Source organism: Drosophila grimshawi, unplaced genomic scaffold (genome assembly GCF_018153295.1).
Source record: "Drosophila grimshawi isolate 15287-2541.00 unplaced genomic scaffold, ASM1815329v1 contig_1006, whole genome shotgun sequence".
NCBI classification, from domain to species: domain Eukaryota; kingdom Metazoa; phylum Arthropoda; class Insecta; order Diptera; family Drosophilidae; genus Drosophila; species Drosophila grimshawi.
In genome coordinates, this window is record NW_025062489.1 from 1,544,030 (window position 1) to 1,567,994 (window position 23,965).

General features: G+C 41.7%; 1 protein-coding gene across 1 annotated transcript; it reads left to right on the forward strand.

Annotated features, from left to right (window-relative positions):
- Positions 1 to 169: 169 nt before the first annotated feature.
- Positions 170 to 15,548, forward strand: LOC6565101 (actin-histidine N-methyltransferase). The gene is made up of 3 exons (XM_001990988.2): positions 170 to 1,184; positions 14,148 to 14,474; positions 14,603 to 15,548. The coding sequence occupies exons 1-3, from the start codon at positions 304 to 306 to the stop codon at positions 15,114 to 15,116; spliced, it is 1,722 nt and encodes a 573-aa protein (XP_001991024.1). The 5' UTR covers positions 170 to 303; the 3' UTR covers positions 15,117 to 15,548.
- The last annotated feature ends 8,417 nt before the right edge of the window (positions 15,549 to 23,965 follow it).

The window sequence follows — 23,965 nt, forward strand, 5'->3', positions numbered from 1 at the left end:
ATGATGTGCTACTTTTTATACGGCAAAACTTTACGGGGCAGCATCAAGAGAGATAGAGCTCTAATAATGCACATAAATGTACAAAACTGTAGTAATCGATAACAGTACAGCGATAACAGTCGGTGTTTGATGGGAGCAGTATAATCGCTTGCACAGCTGTTTGTCGTACGACCGCACGTGTTGGCAGAGCTGCATTTCATTTTTTCCCTTATTTGGTTGTTGTTTTGGTGTTGTTGCGCGGCGGCGTCATTTAACCGGTAATTCATATACAAACACACGAAGTTATTTGTGAAACAATTCACAATGGGCAAAAACAAACGCAACAACAACAAACAGCAGCAGCAGCACAAAAGCACTCAGCAAGCAGCGACAACAACGACAACAACGCCAACGCCTACGCCAAATGCCAAAAATGCGACTCCAAAGAGCAACAGCAACAGCGGCGCCTTGAGAATACCCAGCCTAAGCGAGAAGGATCGGCGGGCGTTGAATGCGATCGCGCAGGCGATATTAAAACTGGTGCAGACACAGACCGCCAATCCCAACGAGGAGTGGAAGCAATATGTGGAATTGCAGCGACTGCTCGATAGCATGATGCTGCTCGAGAAGCCGCTGCAGCTGGCCACGCGCAGCCCGGAGGACAGCAGTGGGGTGGAAAGCGAAAAGACGCGTCTCGCCAAGGTGGCCGCCTTCAATGAGTGGGCCCGTGCCGGCGGCGTGCAGAGCGATTGTGTGGAGATCACCACATTTCCCGGCTATCAGCTGGGCCTGCGCGCCAAACGTGATATCGCTGCCGAGGAGCTGGTGCTGAGTGTGCCGCGCAAGCTGATCTTCTCCGAGGAACTGCTGCCCGAGTGGAAACGCGAACTGTTCCGCAATTTCCCCACCCACCTGAATGTCACCTACACTCTGATCATCGAGAAGGTGCGCGGAGCAGCCAGCGCCTGGCAGCCCTTCATCGATACGCTGCCCACCCGGTATAGTACCGTGCTCTACTTCACCGTCGACCAGATGCAGCGACTCCGCGGCACATCCGCCTGCTCAGCTGCAATGCGCCATTGTCTCGTCATTGCCCGCCTCTACGCCTCCATGTACAAGTGCGCCTACATCCAGCCCGGCGACAACGTTATGGCTGCCAAGGCCAATCTCTTCACCGAGTACGGCCTCTGCTACGAGCTCTATCGGTGAGTATTTCTCTCTCTCTCTCTCTCTCTCTCTCTCTCTCTCTCTCTCTATGTGTGTGCCTGTGTGTGTGTGTGTGTGTACTCACAATATTTTCCAAATAAAGAAGAGCTTATTTTTTTGTCTGTCCGTCTGTCCGCTGATATCTCAGCTGGCCTGATCTATTTATGTTCTGATTTCATTCTGATTGGTTATTTTCTAATTATGGATCGGCATCTGGAATTGGATTGGCATTAGCTAAGGGCCCCTTCTTATTGAGGAAAATGCGCGGAATGGGGCACAAATGTGGCAGGGTGTCAAACGGAAGTCGGAATCGATTACCGATTGAAATTCAGAATCGGAACCTATATTACACATTTTTTTAAGGAACTCATTATTTGTCCCGAAATAAGTTTATCGGAATATGTTAGTGAAACATTATTGTAGTCATTAGCTGTATGTATGTGGATGTGCTTGTATCAGACAGACAGACAGACTGCTGAATATATATTTAGTTATATATATATATATAATATATATATATATATATATATATATATAATTATACATATGTATATATTTAATTTATGGGGTTGCAGATGTTTCCTTCTGCATTCACAATTTTATCAGCATACCGTAAAAGCCAAGATATCAATACGCTAGCGAATGCCTTGAAAAGGTTTGAAAAATGAAACCGGGAATTCCACTGGAATATTTCGGTTCGCTTTGATACCCTGTTCAGTATGTACGTAAGTAGAGTATGTACCTAAACTGATGAGACTGATGACCGACCTTGGAAGCCGAGTGAAAAGAAAGAAACCTGTACAACATGGAATTTAACTTTTTATTCAGATCAACTACTTTTAGGTAATACACTATAAGTGTTATTTGAGTTCAACTCTAATCAGATTTGAGTATATTCGATTTTAAATTCCGCTGGCGTATCGAATGCGTGTGTCCAATTAGAAAATGTTGCCAGGCATTTGTTGCATCTAATTTTCGTCATATTTCATAATTACACATTTTTTTACTACATTTTATTTCAAAAAAAGAAGAATAAAATAAAACGACCAAAAGTCAAAAACAAAACGTAACTTATTTACATGCTTACATATCTGTATGTATATAGTATATAATATATATATATATATATATATATATGTATATATATATATATATACATATTTGTATAATTAGTATATATGTGTAGTTCAGTATTTCGTATTTTGTGGCCACAGCAAAATGTTAAAATTGGAAAAAATATAGAAATATATCTTGAAAGTGTTGTTAGATATTCTAATATACGCCAGTGTTGAGCAATTTGCAGTTTTACAGTGCACTAATCGGAACTACAGTTAGTGTTGTTGTTCGTGTTGATATTCTGTTGAATGCCAAATCCACTAATTTTGTTTATATGTTGACTCTCATGTCAATTGAAATATTTATTGTCCTCAAAAATGTTTTGAAATTCCAACCGATTTTGCATAGTTTTTCTTCATCATTTTTATACTTTGATACCGAAGGTCTCTCTACGTTCTTTAGAGGGCTGGGAAATCGATAAAATCGATAGCTGCAAATCGATTGAGTCACATTTCCACAATTTTAAGACTACAGTCACCAATTTGGTTGGTAGGTTGTTGGTAATGTCCTTCAAAGATCTGCATATGCCACGCCCACCTCCGAAGCCTCAGGCCCGCCGCGCTTACAAATTGCAAATGGCTATATCTGCCCCAGTTTTTGAGTTAGAGCCGTCGGATTTGGTAGGTATATTACTGGTAGTCGCCTTTGCGAACCGATATCAAATTTTTATGGCCCGCACACTCCCGTCCCCAAAAACGATAAAAGCGTATATCTCCCGCAATTTAAGAGCTATGGTTAGGAAACTTAGAAGGCAGATTACTGAGACCTTCTTTCAAAATTTGTTTCGGCCACACCCTCTCCCGCCTCCAAAATTCACAAAAGCCTATATCTACCGCAATTTGAAAGCAAACTTGGGCAGTATTTCTTGGCTACACCCAATTTGTTCTTTGCTATCTGTCATCAGCTGGTATTACTTATGGTATCAAAGTATTTCGCAGTCGGTTACGCCCGAATGCAACGTTCTCTCTTGTTGATGTTTGTGTTTGTACAAAACAGTCCCCACAAAATTAATTCAGTACAACTGTACTCGTGTGGCTCTTTCTCTGTGTTTTTTGTTGTGTGTGTGTGTGTATGTGTGTGTGTATGTTTGTGTGTATGTGTGTGAGCTAATGCATTTATTGTGGTGCGCTACCGAAACCCATTTCTAATGCTGTTTGTGCTTCTGAAACGCAGTTTTTAAATTCACTTATCTTGGCCTTTAGGTTTCCTCTGTCTTATTTTACTTTTTCCTCATAGGTTTTCAATTATTTCATATGATTTTTATTTGAAAGGTTATAGTTGTAAAATAATGTGCCACCCGATAGTTTAACGACGCCCGAGCGTACTGAGCTGTAGTTCGCATTGTGAATTGCGCTTAATATCTAAGTACGGTTCTATATAAATACGTTTCTGAAAGACAACATGACACTAGCCCACAGAAAACCACTGGAAGCGAGACGAGCCTTAAGCTAACAAAATGATGTTGGTTGTGCACAATTTATTGGTCAAAGTGATGTTAATAACGTTTGCTTCTTCTTCTTCACTTCCGTTCGAAGCCTCTTTGATGATGAGGCATGCAACATATGTACAATGCACTCGAAATCCGCTGGTGGGTACAGAACCCTCTGTACCTACTGGGAAGACGTTCAAGTGGCCAAATTTGGACTTGCATTCCCATTCCCAATTCTACTTTTCAATTATTCTTGCTAATGCTTCTCGTTTCTTGTTACGTTACTGTCTTCTCTTTAGTCTACTCGCTTTTCTTATCTAACTTCTTGCTCGCAGGCAGCAGAAAGTTGAGCACATGTGTAGTTCAGTGTCATGGGCTTCAGCTAGTTTTCCTCTCTTCTTTGACCGCACAAAAAAAAAAGTCTCCATCACTTATTAATAAACTATAACTTATAACTTATGCACTTTACGGTGTGTATATTTTTAACATATATATATATATATATATATGTATATATATTTGTATATATAAAACTTGGCCTAAACGGAGCGATCCCACTACATGTCGTCTAGTGTTATCTAAAGTGTGTGTGTGTGTGTTGTAACTAGGGTCTAGAGCTTAATTATCGAATGATTTGCGCAATGTATCGAATAGATACTCCTGCACCTCCGGTGAATTGGGATCCATGGTGTTGAGCTTCTGATGTGCAGTGCGCAGTGTAAGGGCCAGTGAATTGACACCGCCACGCCCGCCGCCCGCCGATTTGGCTGTTGCTGTTGCAGTTGATGTTGTTGCTGACACTGATGCTGCTCCTGCTGCTGTTGATTTTGACGCTGCGAGCTGCGAGCTGCATGTGGATCCCTCGCGATTGAACAACAACGAGCTCTGACGCTGCAGCTGATGCTGATGATGGTGATGATGATGCACTGGCGTGTTGCACGACACGGTTGCAACACTTATAGGCTTGTGGCAACTGTTGTTGTTGATGCTGTTATTGTTGGTACTGCTGCTATTGCTGTTGCAGTTGCTGTTGCTGCTACTGCTACCAATGACCAGCTCCTCCATGTGCTCCCGCAGCGAATTGCGTCGCGAAGCGTTCGCAGTTTGCGCCAACTGCGGTAATTTACTCTTCATTGCATTGTATGTCTTCAGATAGCTGGTCTTGCGCCGCCGATGCTGCTTCCAGCGGCACACAACAAATATGACCAGCAGTGTGGCCATCGAGGTGAGCACTATGGCAGCACTGGCAACAATTGCCGATCGTATGCCCGCTGGCATGCTAGTGTATAAATTGTTGCCACTGCCATTGCCACTGCTGCTGCTGCTGCCGCCCAAATGCTGTTGCGACATCGATGTGGCGGCCGCAGCAGACGGACTACGTCGGAAGCCATGACCGGATAGTTCTAGATCCAATAGATCGTGTGCACGTGCCACTTCATTCTCAATAGTGTCGATCACATCGCTGTTGTCCTCGTTGCGGCCCATTGCTGCTGCCAGCCTTGTGGCATTATTTCCATTGCTTCCGTACGCATTTACGCTCAGATCAATGTCCATGCTGTTGCTGTTGTTGTTGTTGTCGCTATCGTTGTCCAGTTCCTGCGAGCTGCCAGCGTTACCATTAAGCAGTAGGCGTGGCTGCGGCAAATAGTACGCATTCCGCTTATCCTCCAAGTTGCCGGCAACGGAGCCAGCCGAGCGTCCAGCGAGCGAGGCGAGCGCCAGCGTCTTCCATGATGGAAAGAAACCCAGCGACTTCTCGGCCCGCTGTTGTTGTTGCTGTTGTTGGGCTGTTAAGGTGGCTGCTAAGGATGTTTGAGCATAGGCGGGTCCTGCGTACCAGAGCGGGCGAGAGAGAGAGATAGACAGGAAGTTGGTATGATAAATAATATTGCATGGAAATGAGTGTGTGTGTGTGTGTGTGTGTGTGCGTGTGTGCGTGTGTGTGTGCGTACAGTGTGTGCGGCGGTTATAACGAGCTGTGGCATGTGTGCTAGATTACCAGTCGTTGGTTTGGCATATTTGTCTGTGTGATTTTATACAAATACCGGCTATCGATAAATATCAATATATCAATTTGTGAGTTATCGTTGTAGGGAACATGCCATGGTAAACCATGATCATGACCACTATCTATCGAGCGGTTGCTTTGTTTGCCATCGATAAAATGCAATCGATAATCGATATATGATATTGATACATATTGATATCAATTGCAGCTTCACATTTGACATATTTAAATAAGTTATTGTTATGATGAGCAACTAGACCAACTTTTCGACAACCAACCGCTTGCACGCGCTTCGATATTAATCGATAGCCGCTAATATGCCGCCACATCCCCAGCTGTTACTTACGTGTGTGCATTTGGCCCGTGCTAAGCTGCTGCCGCATTGTTGAACACGAACACGAACAACAACAACAACAACAACACAGCAACAATAGAAAACCAATAATAACAATAATAAGAATAATAATGATAATCGCAATAATAATAATATTCATCGATAACACACACGGCAACAGCTCAGCACGGGCCAAATGCGCTCGCGTCCATCCGCACACGCTCACTGCAGCTGTCGCCGGCGCTGCTCGCGCTGGCGTTGACGTTGGCGTCGCAGCCGCAATGCTGTTATACCTCGATTGCGATTGCTGTCGTCGTCATCGTTATCGTTATCGCTAAAGTGATCGCCATCCCTTTCGCTATTGGGCTCAATGTCAATGATCGATGTGAAATAGCTGGAGCCCTGCGAATCCGTTTTGATCTCATCCGGCTTCACGCTCTTCAAATCAATCAAATTGAAATGCGGAAAATTCTCGAATGCTGTCACAATATCCATATTATCCTGGAGCACAACCTTCTGGCCGGGATAGAAACGTGAATGCCCATCGCCATTGCTGAGTATGGTGGATAGGTGCAGCTGACTGGAGCCGCGCTTGCGATGCTCGATCAGCTCCTCCAACGTCATGTTGCGTTGCTCGAGCACCTTGAACAGGCGATTGCCCGAACGGCGATCCTCAATGAGCTCTAAAAGATCGGTGCGATCATCCACATCATCCACTAAAGGCCCCAATTGTGCCACTGGCGATGATTGTTGCTGTGGTCGCTGCTTTTTCGGCTTGCCACGCTTTGCTGCTGTTGCTGCTTCTGCTTCTGTTGCAGTTGTAGTTGTTCTTGAGGCAGCAGCTGTGGATGTTTGGATCGGAGTCGATGTCGGAGTGGGTGCAGTCACGCGTATATGATGAGTGTTACTCTCGACCTCATCAAAAAAATTCTCCAGCTCATCGTTGCCATCGTTGTAATTGAGTTGCTCTTCGCTGCTGTTGCTGCTGCTGCTGTTGTGTGTTGCTGCTATTGTGCTATGTGTCGGCTCGGAGCTGACCAGCTCCAGTTCCACATCTTCAATGCTCTCCACAGAGTTTCTGTCATAGTTGCTGCCTATAAAATTGTCACTAATACGTTTGGTTTGCTCTTTGCTGTTGTTGCTGTTGCTGCTGTTGTTGCTGTTGTTGCGTGTGCGATAACGCGTTGCTGCTGCTGGCGGCAACTCGCTACTGTATTGCTCCTCAGACACATCCAGCTCTGGCTCTGAAGCATCAGCAACTGTTGCTTCCCCCGATGATGATGTTGTTGTTGTCGTCTCCAGAAGCAACTCTTCCTCTGCTGATTCTATTGTTGCTGTTGCTGCTGCTGCTGCTGTTGTGCTTCTTGTTGTTGTTCTTGTTGTTGTGGTTGTGCTGCTTGCTGCTGTTGCCTTGAACAATGCAGGCGGCTTAAGTGTTGATCGCATTTGCTGTCGCTTCTTGTACAGTGGCAATCGTGTTGTTGTCACCGCTGTGGCTGTTGTCATTGTGCTGGCAGTTATTGGCCCTGTACTGCTGCGCCTGCTGCTGCTGCTTGAGATGCCATCGCGCGACGAGCTGCCAAATAGTTTCAAGCGCTGCAACGCAGGCAACTTGTTCGGCTTGGGTCTAAATAGCTCCTCTCGCAAATCCTCAGAAGGGAACATTTGATGCTGCTGCTGCTGATGTTGCTGCTGCTCCTCACCTTGCTGCTGCTGATGCGCATGGTCTAAGAAAGCAGCGGGTATACGCCGAACACTGTGCTTATTGTTTTGGCCAGCTGCCGTCGTCCTCAGCTCAAGGCTGGGCCCGGCATTGATGGCAGGCGCAATGGCTGTTGTTTGGAGCGCCAACAGCGCATTCTGTTTACCCTTGAGCAGATCGTCCAGCGATAGATTTTTCTGCTGCAATATCTCACTGAGACTGAGTCCACCAGAGTTCTTCAATATATTCTTAAGATCGACGGGCGTCTTGTTGCCAACTGTTGGCATTGGCTGTTGCTGTTGTTGCTCCTGATCTTGTTTCTTTGCCTGGCCATAGGGTCGACGATATGACTTGCTACTGCCAGTTGGTGACTCGGTAGGACGCTGTCGCGGTTTATTGTCGCGTTCTCGTTCCCGTTCCCGTTCCCGCTCCAGCGCTGCCATCGGCTCGCGTATGGGCAACTGTTTGCGCCTGGTCAACTGGTCATCCTCTACATGACCGCGCCAGTAGACATTGCCGCCATTTAGCGAATCATCCTCATTGGTGGCACCCATTGTCGCCAGCGGCAGCTGTGGCCGACGCTTGCGCTTACCACCACCACCACCACCGCCATTTGCATTGACACTGCCCAGTGGACGACGACGCGTCAATGTTGCCTCCGGCGTCGGTTGGCCATCGTCTACAATAAGCGAGACGCCAGTTTGGAGCAGCTTCTGCAAGTGCAAGTGAAGAAAGAGGCCAAATGATTATCGGATACTATTAATAATGTTGTTTTTGTTGAGAGTCAAACTGATTACGACGATATTCATATGAAATGCTATATACATATATCAGCCAGATCGAAACTGCTCTAGAAACTTTCGGTCAAAAGATGAGTTGTGGCTTGAAGAGCGTCTTTGTTTAGGAACAAGAGCTCAGTTGTTTTATTTATCTATAACGATATTAAAGGTGGACGGTTAAGGGACTAACAGACAAGCTCTGCCATGCAAAACAAGGCACATATTATGTGTGCGCTGCACGAATTTGCAAATCGACGCCAAAATGATGTGTGTGTGTGTGTATGTGTGCCTGTGTCAGTATTATGAAGCCGTATTTGTGCTTGTGATTGTGCTAGTATGTACTTTACACACAAACAAACAAATTTAGCTTGGAAAAAAATTTTTTTAATTACAAATATCTATGATAAAATATGAAAACAATAGGGCGAAGTTAGAAGTAACCCGATAGGACTTTGTTTAGCTCTTTGAAGCCGCTTTCTTTTTCGTTACCATTTTAACGAATTTTTATGTGTATAGGGTGTAAAAAGTAGATTTATTGAGCCGTTTAACACATGGTCAGCACTTGACTTTCCTTGATTAATGAACTCCATTGATTGATTGTGGCCCTGAATGATGCCAACAGAGTAATCACTGTTCGCGCTGTCTCCCTCTTTCTCAGTCTCTCTCTCTCTGTGTCTCTCTCCAACACTTTCGCTGGCTGTGTGTGCATGTGAGTCTGTGCAATCAATGAAATATCACGCTCTACCTTTATGCTTCTTTACAAATCTGTAAATAAAAACGTAAGACAGAATGCGAATGTGGTGTGTAGTCAACTAGGCGATACCCTGTAGCCTGTTGATGTAGGGAACTAGAGGAAAGATCTTAGGGAGAAGGAGAGAGAGAGAGAGAGTGAAAGAGACAGAGCGAACAGTGATTACTCTGCAAAGAAATGAAGGAATTATAAAATAAAGAGATTGAACACAGAAAAGTCTAGACTGCTGGTCCATATTAGATCAGGGGAAAACGGTTGGAAACAATTGAAAAAGAGAGAGGAGGTGTATTCTTATTTCTTCGCTTCTCTTCTTATGCAATGCAGACAGACATATTCACATCTTATTAAATAGGTAAATAACACAAATAATAATTAATAACTAGAAATAATTACTAGGAAACAGGTGTTTGGTATAAAGTCAACATGCTGTGGTATCAATCAATTACTTTATACTTCTCGAAAAGTTAATTACATTTTTAGGCTTACTAATTGAATCTAGTAAGCCAATCAATATTTTCTACTTCCAGTCCAGCCTACATGCCACATCGCCCATAAGCTTGCCCCGTAATTAACTTGTGCATCTTGTTTAGCCAGCCAATTGCTGTTTGCCAGTTTAATGCAATTTAAGCGCTTCAAGCGCATGAACACACACACACACACACAATTTCGAAGCTGTATTAACTTCATAAACTGCTCTCAAATGAAAATTGCGTGCTAGTAAGCTAGATAGCTTGTGCGAGAAAGTGCAGGCACTTTCCTGCTCACGTAATTAATTTTGAATTCATCACCGTGCAAACTGCCGCGCCCTCTTCATGCCCCTCCGCCCTTCGTATAGATAAAGGCCCGCATATTATGCTTTTGATGGATAAGAAGCATGGAACTGAGGATTATTCTCCCTTGGATTATTATGTTGCTGTCTTTGCTCTTGTTGTTGGCAACGAACATGTGCCTGCTTACCCCCCAACGCCCACCGCACCAACCCCAACCCGTTATTCTTATCATTTCCATGATTAGTCTGAGTAATTGACTTGGCCCAATGGTCACTCTTTCCCACTCTCTTTCTCTCTCTCTCTCTCTCTCTATCTCTCTCTGTATCTCCCTCTATTTATCTCTGTCTCTTAGCTGTAATCAGTCTAATGCAAATGCCGATTTGTGCACTTATGAACATTTTTCTGTTTCTTTGAGTGTGTGTGTGTGTTTATGTGTGTGTGTGAGTAAGTCTGTGGCTTAAAGCCACATAAATAAAATTGGGGTGGATTGCATAATCGTAATGCAGTTAGGAAAACATTTTCCCCGACTCCGAAATTGATCCGGTTAGGTTAGCTGATTAATTTGAGATTGTATTGCCTTTTTCATTCTGGCGTGGTGATTGTGTTCCGCTTTATAATCTGGGCATTAGGTAATGACATCTGCCAATTACCATTAACTAATCAAACTTTCAATTTCTGTGCGACCTGTGCAAATAATTAAGCTTAAAGCTAATGATAAAACTAAATTGTTGACGAAAAAGTTTCACAAGCAAAGCAACGAAAGCTCGCACAGATTTTTGGCCAAAACTCATTACACAATATGCCAGTTGAAACAAGGCAAAGGGCGGAGGGCAAAAGAGAGAGAGAGAGAGAGAGAGAGGGAGGCGTGTGTAGAGGAAAACCGAGAAACGAAAACTTTTTGCGACAACTGCACACAATGCAAAAATAATGTCAAATTGAAAACACAATCCACCCATTCCAAGCCTTTCCCCAATCCGTTTAGTTGTTACCCCCCAATCCGCCACCATCAGCGTAGCGTAGAGCAGGAAATAACGAAATAGGATAGAACAAAACAAAACAAAATGAAATGAAATGGAACAGAGTTCACCATGCAAACAAGAAATGCTTTCAGAACCCAAGGCGTTGCTCAATTTGGGGATTTCCTTTTACCGTATAGAGATGAGCACGTGTTCTATTATCTTGTTAACTTTGAGAATCGCAATCCAAAAAGAGTATTTTTGATTGTAGCCTTAGTCGCATAGTACTTAGATGGTACTCCATATCTAAAAAGCGCTGTAAACGCCTCTCGAAATGTTTGAGAGCAAGATTTTCGACGGTCAATGCTCAGATTAGAAAACTGCAATCTGCGAAACTTTTGCATCTGCATCTGCATTGTATTTTGACGGTCGCCGGTGAATAAATATTGTACGTATATCAATATCAATATCGATCTAGCGCTAATAAATATATAATATGAATAATTAGAGTCTATAATGTTTTTCAATAGAATAAACAACAAACAGAAATTTGAAATGATTATATTTGCAGAATTGTAATTTCATTTTCATTTAATTTGCAACTCTAATAAATAATTTTGAGTCGCTGGGCACACGATGTATTTTGAAGCTCGACAAATGAAATGACATTTTCGACATCGATCTTAGGACGAGGCTTTAGTTTTTCTGAACTATCCGGTAACATCGATATTAAAATGATTGAATATACGCTCATCTCAATCTCTGCGGCATTGTATGCATTTCTCTGCTCCAGCTGTCTGACATGTTTTTTGTTGTTGTCTACCAGTTTAAGATGAATGACTACCTGCCCGCAGCCCTGCTCCCCTGCTCTGTGGGCTTCTCAGTCGAGGGGCGTGCGGGGATGATGGGGGTGGTCTTTCAATTTGGCCAAGTTGCAGCTGTGGAGGTTGCATGCATAATGAAGATGGACGTCAATGGCAATCGAATTGTTTCATTCAGTCAAAGTTTTAAACAAAGATACCTCCCCTCCACGCTCCACCCCAACCAACGCATTTAACCGAAACCAAGCCGCAAGTTGCATTCGATAGCGAACAAAAGCCGAGTAGAACAAACAGGAAGTGGATGTGACTTTAAAATGCCACCCTGCGCGTGTTTTTGCACTGCTTTAAATCAAGCTCCACACACACGCGATATATATAGAGAGAGAGAGAGAGAGAGAGAGAGAGAGAGACAGACAGAGTGAGTGAGTGGAAACGAGAGACTCTCACGTGGCATGTGTGTGTGCCTGTGTTGACAGCATTGGAAACACTCTGCAACTTGGACTGTCAGCAGCAGCAACAGCAGCAGCAGCAGTAGCAGTAACAGCAACAACCTTCAAAACTTGCAACGCGCTTCGCTTGGCTGCCACATATGGCGTTTTTATAGCCACATTTTGCTGTCACTTTTTGTCCTTTTCTATATTTTTTGTGCACTTGTTGGCCTTGTTTTAAAAGCCAGCGGCCAGTTTATTGTCAAGCTGTTGAGCTGCAACCATTCCTTCTTCTCTAAATGATTTGCTATTGTTGCTGTTGTTGTTGTTGTTGTTGTTTGTGTATTTGTTCAAGTCTTGTACAATCGATAAATGTCATCTTAGCGATAATATTGTCATCGACTGTGCAAACATTTTGTTTCACATTTCTTATACATATATAAATACCTTTATTTTTTAAATTTAACTGATACTTATTTTTCTTAGTTCAATTTTTGTTAAAGAAAAATGTGAAATTGCCAGCATTCAACAACAGCAAAATAGAGTTTTTCATACTAGAACTCATCTTTCGACCGATTGTTCCTATATAAGTTATATGATATAGTGATTATATTCAGCCGGCTTCGACAGACTTTAATCCAATTTTGATTCAGATAGTTTTTAAAACTGGGACTAGTTGGCAAAGAAGCAGTCAGACGGACATGGCCATATCGACCAAGAATATAGATACTTCATGGGGTCAGAGATATCGCCTTCAATACGTCACAAACTGCACGACAAAGTTATAATATATTTACCATGGATATGAAAAAGTTCTTGTCAAAAAGTGCCGCAAAAAGATTCTCGATTTGAATTCTTACGTTTAACAAAAAGTTGTGTAGTATGTTAGTTATAAGTGAGTTATTGTTTAACGCTTAATTGGCTGTACTGGCACTCCGTTATGGTACTTTTGAACGACTTATACAGCAAACACTTTGATAAGTTTTATGCCTTTACAAATAATAATTCCGCCAAAAACACTTTGGCATGGCAACTTAGCCTGCTGCAAAAGGCAGCCCGAAACACATAATGGGCTTTCCAAAGGGGTGCAAGCAAAGTTCAAAGGGAGTGGCAGAGGCATGTGGAAGGGAGAGGCTTGTTGGTTGCCGGAATACCACAAAAGTTGCTTAGCTGCTTGTCGTGATTTTTGCTTTGTTGCTGCTGCTTCTGCTGCTGATGATGATGATGATGATGATGATGATGATGATTTCTATTCCTACCTGCAACGCACTGCGCGTCAGCCCCGACCCCGCCCCGACCCCGACACTCAACTCTTTCGACTATCCGCTGCACGAGCACTTTATGTTTATTTATTTTTTTTAAACCACTTCAAACAAGTTGCTGCTTTTTATAATTAAATTGAAAAATTTATGAGCAATTAAATGGAAAACTTTGCTTTGTGGTCCAAAGCCATGCAAAAGCCAATGAGCATCAAATCTAATAAGCATGTTGGAAATAAGGGTGTGGTCTACTAGACTAGCGCATACTCTATTGCCATACATCTTCAGTCATCCATTTTTGATACATTGAGTGAAAAATAGCGACGCAATTTAAAACATTTCTTAAAGAGCTTACTTAATTTTCTGGTTCTAACTAGGACTGTCTCGGTAATTTTAATATGCATTTTCGAATATGAATTTCAAAATACACAATCTAAAAGTGAAAGAGTTGCCATCTTAATATGCTTAAATTTTATTTTGTATATTATTATTATTTCTCTTTCCCTCTCCCCTCTCTCTCTCTCTCTCTCTCTCTCTTTCGCCCTATGTATTAATCTCTTTTTATATGTATATGTATTTAAATGGTCTAGAATTGTGAATCTATTTTAGATGGGCCGTATCAACGGTCACGACACGTCAGAATCTGGTGCCGCGAGAGCTGTCAACGGTTGGTGAAGTCGACCAGGTGTGTCAATTGGGTGGTTTTGAGGGAACGGAGATAAAGCGTGATGCGGAGACGGGTGCGAGAAATGCCCCCATATCGGCATTGATACCCTATTGGGATATGACGAATCATCGTTGCGGCAAGATAACCTCATATTATGACCGTGCCGCACAGCAGATGGAGTGCACCGCCCAAGAGGCATTCAAGGCTGGTGAGCAGTTCTTCATCTACTATGGCGATAGATCCAATGCCGATCGTCTGGTGCATCATGGGTATGTGTTGAGCAGCTCAGTTGTTCAATTCATAAATTTTGAATCCAAACATTTCGTTAACGATTTGAATTCATGATTTTGAAATGAATAAATAATAATAATTATAAATTATTGCATTCAATAATCAGATTTCTGGACATGCATAATTTGAAGGACTATGTGCAGATACGTTTGGGTCTGAGTCCAACGGATCCGTTGGTCGAGCAGCGTTCGCTGCTGCTGGCGGAGCTGAACATTGAGCGGAAGGCGGAGCTGCGCGTGCTGCCCGCACCGGAGCACATCTCCGGCGAGCTGTTGGCCTTTGTGCGTGTGTTTAATATGAGCAAGGAGCAGCTAGAGCATTGGTGCAGTGATCTGGAGCGTGCCGTCGATCTGCTGCACATTGATTGTGCCCTCGAAACGGACCTGGAGACGCGCACATGGCAGTATCTATACCAGCGGCTCAAACTACTGCTCGGTGTGCTCGAGGCGTCGCTGCACGAGGCGGATGAGCGACAGCAGCTGGAGGCATTGCAGCGGGAGCAAGTTGAGCAACCGTCGGCCAGTCGGGATATTGACATCATGGTGTTGCAGTATCGTCGCCTGGAACGTTGCATCCTCACCGATGCCCTGCAGTATGCTCAGGAGCGCCTGAAGGTCTAAGCGGTGCACGGGTGCACAAAACAAATAATACTAAATCAAGTGGCCATTTACAGCAGTCACCATTTATCATTTTAGTCACCATACAGAGACTACTACTATTGTCGCGAAGCTAAGAAATGAGCTGAAACGATAAATTCAAAAACACAAAAATTGGGTTTCCATTTTGTGTCTTAATGCCTGCGGTGTATTTTTTACATTTATTTATTTTTGCGAAGCACAAAACTGTTTTTTTTTTCTATTTCTTAAATTATTAATATATTTGTTTTAACGTGAACTAATTGTGGACAATTTTAAAAAGATTTCGAAAAAATCTGCATAAAATTGTTACCTTTCATTTTCATTATTTTTAATTTTTTATTAAGATAATGTCATTTAATAATTGTTTTAAGTTTGTTTTTTGAACCAAATGAAATAAAATAACAGTAGCCAAACTCATTTCAAAAATGTCTAACTTATCAAATGTTAAACTCGAACTTAAACTAAACAATCCTTGCAAGCTTCAAGAAGTGATGACTCAACTTAAAATTGTTCGAAAATATGTACCGTTCAACAAGATGCAATGATTTTATGCAAAATAATCAAGCAGAGTTAGCAATTTGAATCAAGCTCGCATTAAAATATATAAAAATGTACTTAAAGTTTTAAAGTCGCATACAACCACACACACACAAACGGGCATGCGTAGAGGCATTAGAATTAAATCAAGCAAAACATTCAACCACGTGTCTATGCGGTTTGCCCCACAGTCAATGTTTGCATGCGGCATGCGGCATGCCGCGTGTTTGTGTCTGTGTGTATGTCAACACGCACACCAAAACTCTGATGAAACGCACTTATACAAAGTATATACATGCAAAAGTGATATCAGCAGAGGAGAAACAAAATTATGTAGCACGGAACTCCAGTACTGAAGTTAAATAAAATAGCTACCCATTGCAGATTCACAGAAACCATTGGCGCTTTTGTGAGATTTAGCTTGACATTGTTGAAATGCAATCCGTGTTAGTATCTAAGAGATTAGTTTAGCTGTTTCGTATATTCCGTAATTTGAAGTGCACCCCCCAGTAACTTCATGGTATTGTTATCCGTCAAAGTCCGTCATACTGTCTGTCGGTCTGACCGTCTCTTTGAACGCAACTTTTTTCGACACCCAACGAGATAGAGACTTGACGGTGCCCGGGTCAGGCAAAGTAAAAATTTGGGGCTGGGAAATCGATAATATTGATAATTGAAGATTGATAGAGCCACATATCGCCCACTATTATAAGACTACAGTCACCAAATTTGGTTGGTAGGTTGTTGGCGATATCCTTCAAAGTTCGGCATATGACACGCCCACTCCCGCCGCCCCCAGGCCCCCTGTTCTAAAAAATTGTAAACGTCTATATTTTTCGCTGTTTTGAGTTATAGCCGGCAAAGTTAGTAGGTATATTACTGGTAGCCGCTTTTAAGAACCGATAACAAATTTATATGGCCACGCCCACAACTGCGCCCATAATCGGCAAAGCCAATATTTTCGAAAGTGTCAAGCGATAAATCCGCATATCTCCCACAATTTTAAAGATACACTCGCCAAACTTGGAATGTAACTGGGTTACCCTCAAAGACAGTGCAAATAAATCTTCAGACCACGCGCATATCTTCCACAATTTGTAAGCTAGAGTTCCCAACTCCTCTAAGAAATCGATAAAACATTGGATGGCCACCAAACCAATAGACCTCTTAGTGTACATCGATAAAACCATATACCCCACACAATTTGAAAGGAATATTGTTAGTAACACCCTTCAAAAATCCGGAAAACAAATTTTGAACCACGCCTACTCCCCCTCTATATTTTTTTTTCAGCTATGCCCACTCCCGCCCCTAACATTTTCAAAAGTCTACATCTCCCGTAATTTAAGGGCTAAAGTTAACAAACTTGGAAACAATATTAATGGATACTCTTCCAGCTATTATTGTTGGTTATCAACCTGTAACTAATAAGATTTTTTAAATATATCAAATTCGCCTGATTTGAATAGAGTGAGATAGAAAGTGGAACACAGGTAAGTATCTTGAGATTAGTTTAACTGTCCCCTATATCGTCAAATTACGTAGACGCATACTGATAATTTGATATGAGTTGCGCAGAAACCGTAGTGTGTTTCTTATAAATAACTTAAAAAACTTAACTTATATGTAGTATCTAGAGGTCAAATCGTGATTAATAATAAAAACATTTATTGTTGTTGACAATCTTTTCAGCATTGATAAATTTATTTCTACATGTCAAGAACTTATCTCTCAGATAATGGTCTATATGACAGTTATTTGATACAGTGTTTCGATCCGGAAAGCTCCGAGAATATAGTGCCTGTTCAAGTATGAACATGTGACGCTCTGAGAAGCAGATAGCGGACTCATGCTGCATTCTCAAGCGTAGGCACTTGAGGCTGGCACGCTGCACGCTATTTTTGAAGATAGCAGAGGAGATACACTGCGGTCGCCTTACAACCGGCTGCATTAGATAAGAAAAACATGTATTTAGGGTAAAGAATTTTGAATAAAATAATGGGCTGCTCGTCAGGGCAGTCAGTTCGATTCTAAGCGTCGTCTCATCGTGTCGACTACACACTATACGTGTTTCCCACAGTGCCCATAGCAAAAGCAGAATGGGTGCATTTAAGATGGGACATTCAGATATTCTAAATTTGTATTAAAATCAAATCTATTTTGCGGGTGACTACTTTATATATATATACATGTATATACATACATACATAGTATGAAGCATACTATACTATAGGAGCTGTACACACACACAACACGCACACAGTATTAACAAACGCTGTTTTTAGTCGCATTCTGCGCTTTTACGTCGACTGACGAGACATAGTTTGTTGCATAAATGGTAAGCCGCTTAGTTTTTGAGGACCAGTGGGCAAGAACATTTGCTAATTGGTTGACAGTAACTAATTTGCCAGTCCAATTATCAATTTGGTGAGTGGGACGGCGGGGACTTAAGGGTGCACATCAGCTTAAGTGACGCGATTGCAATTTGGCGGTTTGTGTTCGGTCCAAAAAAAAAAAAGAAGAAATGCAAAACTCAGCCAGACCATAGAAAAAGCAGCAGCCGTGGCAATCGATGGCATAAGGGAAACTAAATTGCCAACAGACTGTACACAGGATATGCACATACATATATTTCAATCAACTGCCTAAACACTTTTCAAATAGAGCAATTGAATTGCACACTCAAGAAAATCAGCTTGCAAGTTTTGTACTCTGGTTGGTAAATGGAAATGCGGAAGTGGGAATAGGAATGGGAAAGGGTGGCGTATGGGATGTGATTACTCGCTGAAAATAGCTATTCAAGTGTCAAATCAAATGTCGCGCAAGTGAGTTGCAAATGGTTGCCTGGCACTGGTTGCATTGCTGATGACTTTTGTCGCGCCACTTTAATGACATTTTCACAGAGTCTCAATTTGCAAATTTGTCAGGAAAGCAATGCGAATTGCGAGCCGGGACAGACCTTCGGGGGTGTTTTAAAATCTAATAAAATATGAATGCCACTGCAAGCTGAGGTAAAACAGTAACATCGGCCATAAATAGTTTCAATCCCTTAATTGACCTTTCGCATTTGAAGCTGTCACTGTTACTGGGTCGCGAATCCTATATTAGAATGTACATGTCGTATTATATGCTGTGCTATTTTGGTCCTTTGGAAATGGGTAAATATGTGGAGTTCAAAGCAAGCGGAAATACTGCTGATTGAAATAGAAATAGAAATGTATAAAAATAACTCTATTCACAGATTGCTTTTACAATCATGCTGATTTTGGAAGCCAAAATTCAGATAAATAATTCACAACTGTAAAAAGGGTGTGCAAAATGCCTAGTTCATTAAGTAGGAATTTCCAATTGGCTCTATTTTTTTCAAATAACTAGATATAGATAGAAGTTGCTTTTTATGCAAAAGCCAAATGCAAAGCATGTCAGTCAGCTTGTCCGTTAACTTATTAACATATTAACATACCACATTGAAATTACACTTGCACACACAAGTACACGCACTGTAGCTAAGTACTGTTGCAATTGGTTGCGTGCATGCTCTTGCATATATCTGTCAATATATATGTAAATATTTCTCATCAATAGCCAGACATAATTTGGTCAGCCACATTGCGTATACGTAACACAAGCAGCGCCGCATTACGTATACGCAGCATCGCCTCTCAAGGGTCATTAAAAAGAATAAATTATGCGCGGCATGCAAATATAAATATATATATGTATATGTGTGTGTGTGTGTGTGTGTGTGTGTGTGTGTGTGTGTGTGTGTATGTATCCCTACAATATTATTACACATATTCAAAGCGAGAGAAGCCAAAATACTGTCCGCCCACACTTAAGGCTTTACTCGCTTTTGCAGAATCGTTGCAGGGGACGGGGGCTTGTGTGTGGTTCAGGAATACCATAAAAACAGATTGTAATCTGTGTAAGTGGAAGTGGCCACATTTGGTTGCAAGCGTGCCATTGTCAGTGCCCCTCGCCTGTTGCGCGTGCAACACAGTCGAGAGCAGAGCATGCAAAGCAAAAAACCACAATACTTAAGAAAGCTATGGAGTGCTATTAGAGTGCTCTACAAAAGATACTACTTTGCTATTTGCCAGCACAAAATTCAAAATTATTTCGGCCAAGTTTCAATAATTTTGATAAATCAAAATGTATCTGTTATCCTGCAAACATTTAAATAAAATATATTGATTGGGTCTAACTGCCTCTTTATTCGTACATTGTGATAATAAGTAGACACCCACATCACTTCACTTCACTTTTCATAATTGCAGGGTATTCTAGGGTATACTGAAGTCGAAAAATAGAAGCCCGGCAACTGAAAGTGCTCTTAAATTTCCTAGTTGCCATATCAAGATATTCGCATGTTTTAGTGTTGTTGTTGCTATCGTAGCTCCAACAATTTTATGGGGCTTACTATAATATTTGAATGAAGTTTATGTTTTCCTCTCCATTCCTTGCTTACAGTCAGTTTTTCACTTGTTGTCTGTGGCAGTGGTAGTTGTGAAGTGACAACTGTCAGTAAACACAAGCCAGCAGAAAGCGACTTGATGAAATTTTAAAAATGTGCCATATGCATGTGAGTTTTGGAAAAGCGAAAGCTGCTAAATAATAGAGTTGGAGCTGTTAAGCACTGAAACCAAAGTAATCTAAAACAGACTACATGTTCCGTTGTCCACAAATTCCGTACAAAATTGCATGTGAAACATTCTCTAACAATTTGCATCCCTTTCGATAAATGCTCAGAGAGGCAAAGTTGACAAACAAAAATGCCGTAGTATCTCTTGCGTACAGAAAGCAACGCTGAGAGTTGTAGGGTTTTTGCCTTGCCTGTTGCTCCTTTTACAGACTGTTCGATTGTGTAACTTCTTCCTTTGCCTCCCAATCCTCTGGCTTTGTTTTGCGTTGTGCTTCCCAGTGTCCTTCTCGCAGCGCTTCTTGATTGACTTCTCGCTGTGCTTCTTTTATTATGACTTTTCATTTGCTTCGGATATAGTTTTCTCAATTTTATTCTTCCGTGTTGGCTTCGCTTCTCACTTTTCACCTAATTTCTCGATTCGCCTCTCTCTTCGATTCTCACTTCACTGCACACTACCTTTGCTTCTACCATTTATTTTCAATTTGCATCTCACTTTGCTTCTTCTTTACATTTGCCAATTTTTTCTTGCTTCAATTCGAGACGACGAGGAAAGCAATTCATTAAAAAAACCTTAACCATAACAAGGCTGTCGCACAATTGATTGAATCCGTTTTCTTTGAAAGCTCCCAAAATTGTTAGTTGTTAATTGAATAGAATTTGGTACTTTCTTGGTAAATTTCACATTCCGCTTTGGCTACGACAGGGATTTTAGCTTAGCTTTCTTGGATCCCTTGGATCCCTTGGATCCCTCTGACAGTCGACAGCGCACTTGCATATATGAGTAGCTGAGTAACTGAGTAACTAGCGTGCTTCAGTGCTCGAGTTGATGGGATGTTGTTGCTGTTGATGTTGCTGCTGTGCGTAACAAGGTTACCCGTGCAACTAATTTGGATGGGACATGACTGTACCTGGTTGCGAGGTACTGTCACAGTGTTTGCTAGCAATTAACTGGGCCATTGTTGTTGTCAACATTCTTAGCCAATTGCAGCTGGAGCAGCAGTACCAAGAATTCTTGCACTTTGCATTGGCAACGGCAAGGGCAGCTGCTTATTTTATTTGCTAATTGCAACACTCACCGGCAAGCAGCAAGGACGAGAGAAGAACGAGCCCTCGACAAGTGCTCGACAAGTTTCTAGCAGCAGCAACAGACAACGGTGTCGACAGAGGCCAGAAGGCAGGGGTTAGACGGCAGACAGCAGAGGGCAGAGGGCAGAGGCTTATCTCCTTGTCTCAACGCATTCTGGCATCCTTCTTCTGGTAGCATGGCAAACAAATTAAAAGTGTCGCATCTGTTTCTTTCCCCTTTTTATCATTCTATGTTGCGTCTTCATCTTTTATATTTCTATCGTTTTCTTTGCTGTAACTTTGCATTTTTTGCACTCTTCACAGTGGGCTAGTTGTCTCAACGTCCAATTTGCTGGCAGCCTTAGAGCAACTTTCTTGGTCGTTGGATTTGTTCACCAGGTAAACAAAACACGCATCCAGCCTCGGTAACAATCGAGAAAGCCAAAGTAATTGCTTAACACACTAGTGCAGAACTATTTACATAATGGCTTGTAAAGGGATTTATATATTGTTTAATCAATTCAAACTTTTGACATTTGCATTTATCACTGTTCTAATAATGAGTGCTCATTAAGCTTAATCGTTTTCCAGGCAATGTGGTTAATAGGCTCTTTTTCCAAACGGGATTTAATTTTAATTTCAAATTACTTTCTAGTATTTCAAATTTGAAAGTTATAGAGTATACAAGAAATTTAGATGTGCAAAAATTGAAGGATTTTTTTGCCTTTATCCCAATTGCAATTGGGACATTTTGAGCTTTGGACAGTATCAGTTCCTGGGTCTGAATTCTCGATTTTATCCATTGCATGCGAGGGATTAGCACAATTACAAGCTGATTACGTGTATGGCAAAAGAATATGTCAAACAAGCTAATAACAAGCTTCCCAGCAGGACACAGAGAGAGAGAGAGAGAGAGAGAGAGGGGGGGGGGGGGGGGGAGGTTGAGAGAGAAAAACAGTGAATGATAGGCAAATATAGAAAATGACATACAATGCTAGAGACGTTTAGATGACAGTTAAAATCAACACGCATACGCCATGTGTGCAGTAGCAGCAGCTGCAGCAGCTGTAGCAGCAGCAATAAAAGGCGTTTTAGTTGGTGTGTTCAAGTGGGGGGGGGGGTTTGGCAGAGGCAGTAATCCATACAAAATAGTTGTACATGTGATGCATATTTCATTTGATATGACCAGGGCTCAAGCAAGCACTATCAGGTCATGTCTGGCCATTATTTATTCATGTTTCCCTGTTCGCCATTCGATGGCAATATACACACACACACACACACACTCAAATTGAATATGCCAAGAGCGCTGTTGCTGGGTTGGGTGCCGACTATTTAATATGAATAATAAGTAATAAATGCATGTACTTACAATATAACAATGACCTGACTTGATTACTTCATAATATTGTTGATGCTTAAAGCTAATGCGATTTTATCTGTGCTGCTGTTGCTGCTGCATTCCGAAGGGAGATGATGTCGGGTATACGAACGACTCTTAAAAGTTTCATAAATTGTTCACTTATGCGCACAGAAAGAACGAGATAGATGGAGAAAGTAAATGAGAGGGACAGTAAGACACTTTAGTTTCATTTACTAAATCAGTCAAATGTACGTTCTTGTATGTGTGTGTTTGTGTGTGTGTGTGTGTGTGTGTGTGTGTGTTTGCAGTACCTAATCAACCGACAGCACAAAGTGTCCATGGGGAATGGCAAAAGCGGACAACAAATTGTGACAGACGGACGAAAAGCGCCCAAGTAAACCCCAGCCAAATACAGTTTGCCAGAGAATCTGGAGTGTGCCCACAGAAGGGTGGAGGGTGGTGGTGGGGGGGGGGCGGTTTGGGGGTTGCAGCAGCAGATTTGCTGGATCCCCCAGTGGACTTTTGGAATTCTGCTTCATCTGTAAATTGCCGTGCATAAGTGTGTGTGTGTGTGTGTGTGTGTGTATGTGTTTGTATTAAATAGTGTCCCAATTCGCTTCTCACTCTTGATAAATTTACATAATTGCACAATTTTTCACAATACGACAGCTTCATAAATATTAAATTTAAATTAATTGAATGCCGTTAAGAGTATCAACCGATTTAAGTGTTTGCTTGTCTGTGGGAGTATATGTATTTGTGTTGGCAATTAATGGCTAGTCAACAGATTCATAAATATATCAAACAATTAATCAAAGTGCGACACGCCAAAAAAGATAAATATATAAAGGATGCGCAACAGCATCAGCCAAAATAAAAGCAAAAAAAAGCTACAGCAAATGGCGGCTTACATTTCCGCTTTCGCTTTAAGGCGATGCAAATAGACCAAAAGCGAGTGCTCGACTCGTAGATACCCTGCAACCAAGTCTTTATCTCTGAATAAACCATTACTTAAACAATTTTTTCTCATAACAAACCTTGGAAAGACTTCAACAGTCTATCAATATAATGCCAAAGTAAAATTTTAAGGATATATTTGTAGATTTGTGGAAACGAACTATGTCAATAACATTTTTCAACCATTTTGCTCTTTAGTTGTCAAGACTTGCATCAAAGTACATTATATGCTTATATATGTAATATGAGTATGTTTTGTAAAATAAT

What these genes read in the sequence shown, in the direction of transcription:
- LOC6565101 (XM_001990988.2), top strand. Translation starts at nt 304, where the DNA reads ATGGGCAAAAACAAACGCAACAACAACAAACAGCAGCAGCAGCACAAA. An exon ending in CTCTGCTACGAGCTCTATCG is followed by an intron (nt 1,185 to 14,147) that starts GTGAGTATTTCT and finishes AATCTATTTTAG; the next exon opens with ATGGGCCGTATCAACGGTCA. An exon ending in GATCGTCTGGTGCATCATGG is followed by an intron (nt 14,475 to 14,602) that starts GTATGTGTTGAG and finishes TTCAATAATCAG; the next exon opens with ATTTCTGGACATGCATAATT.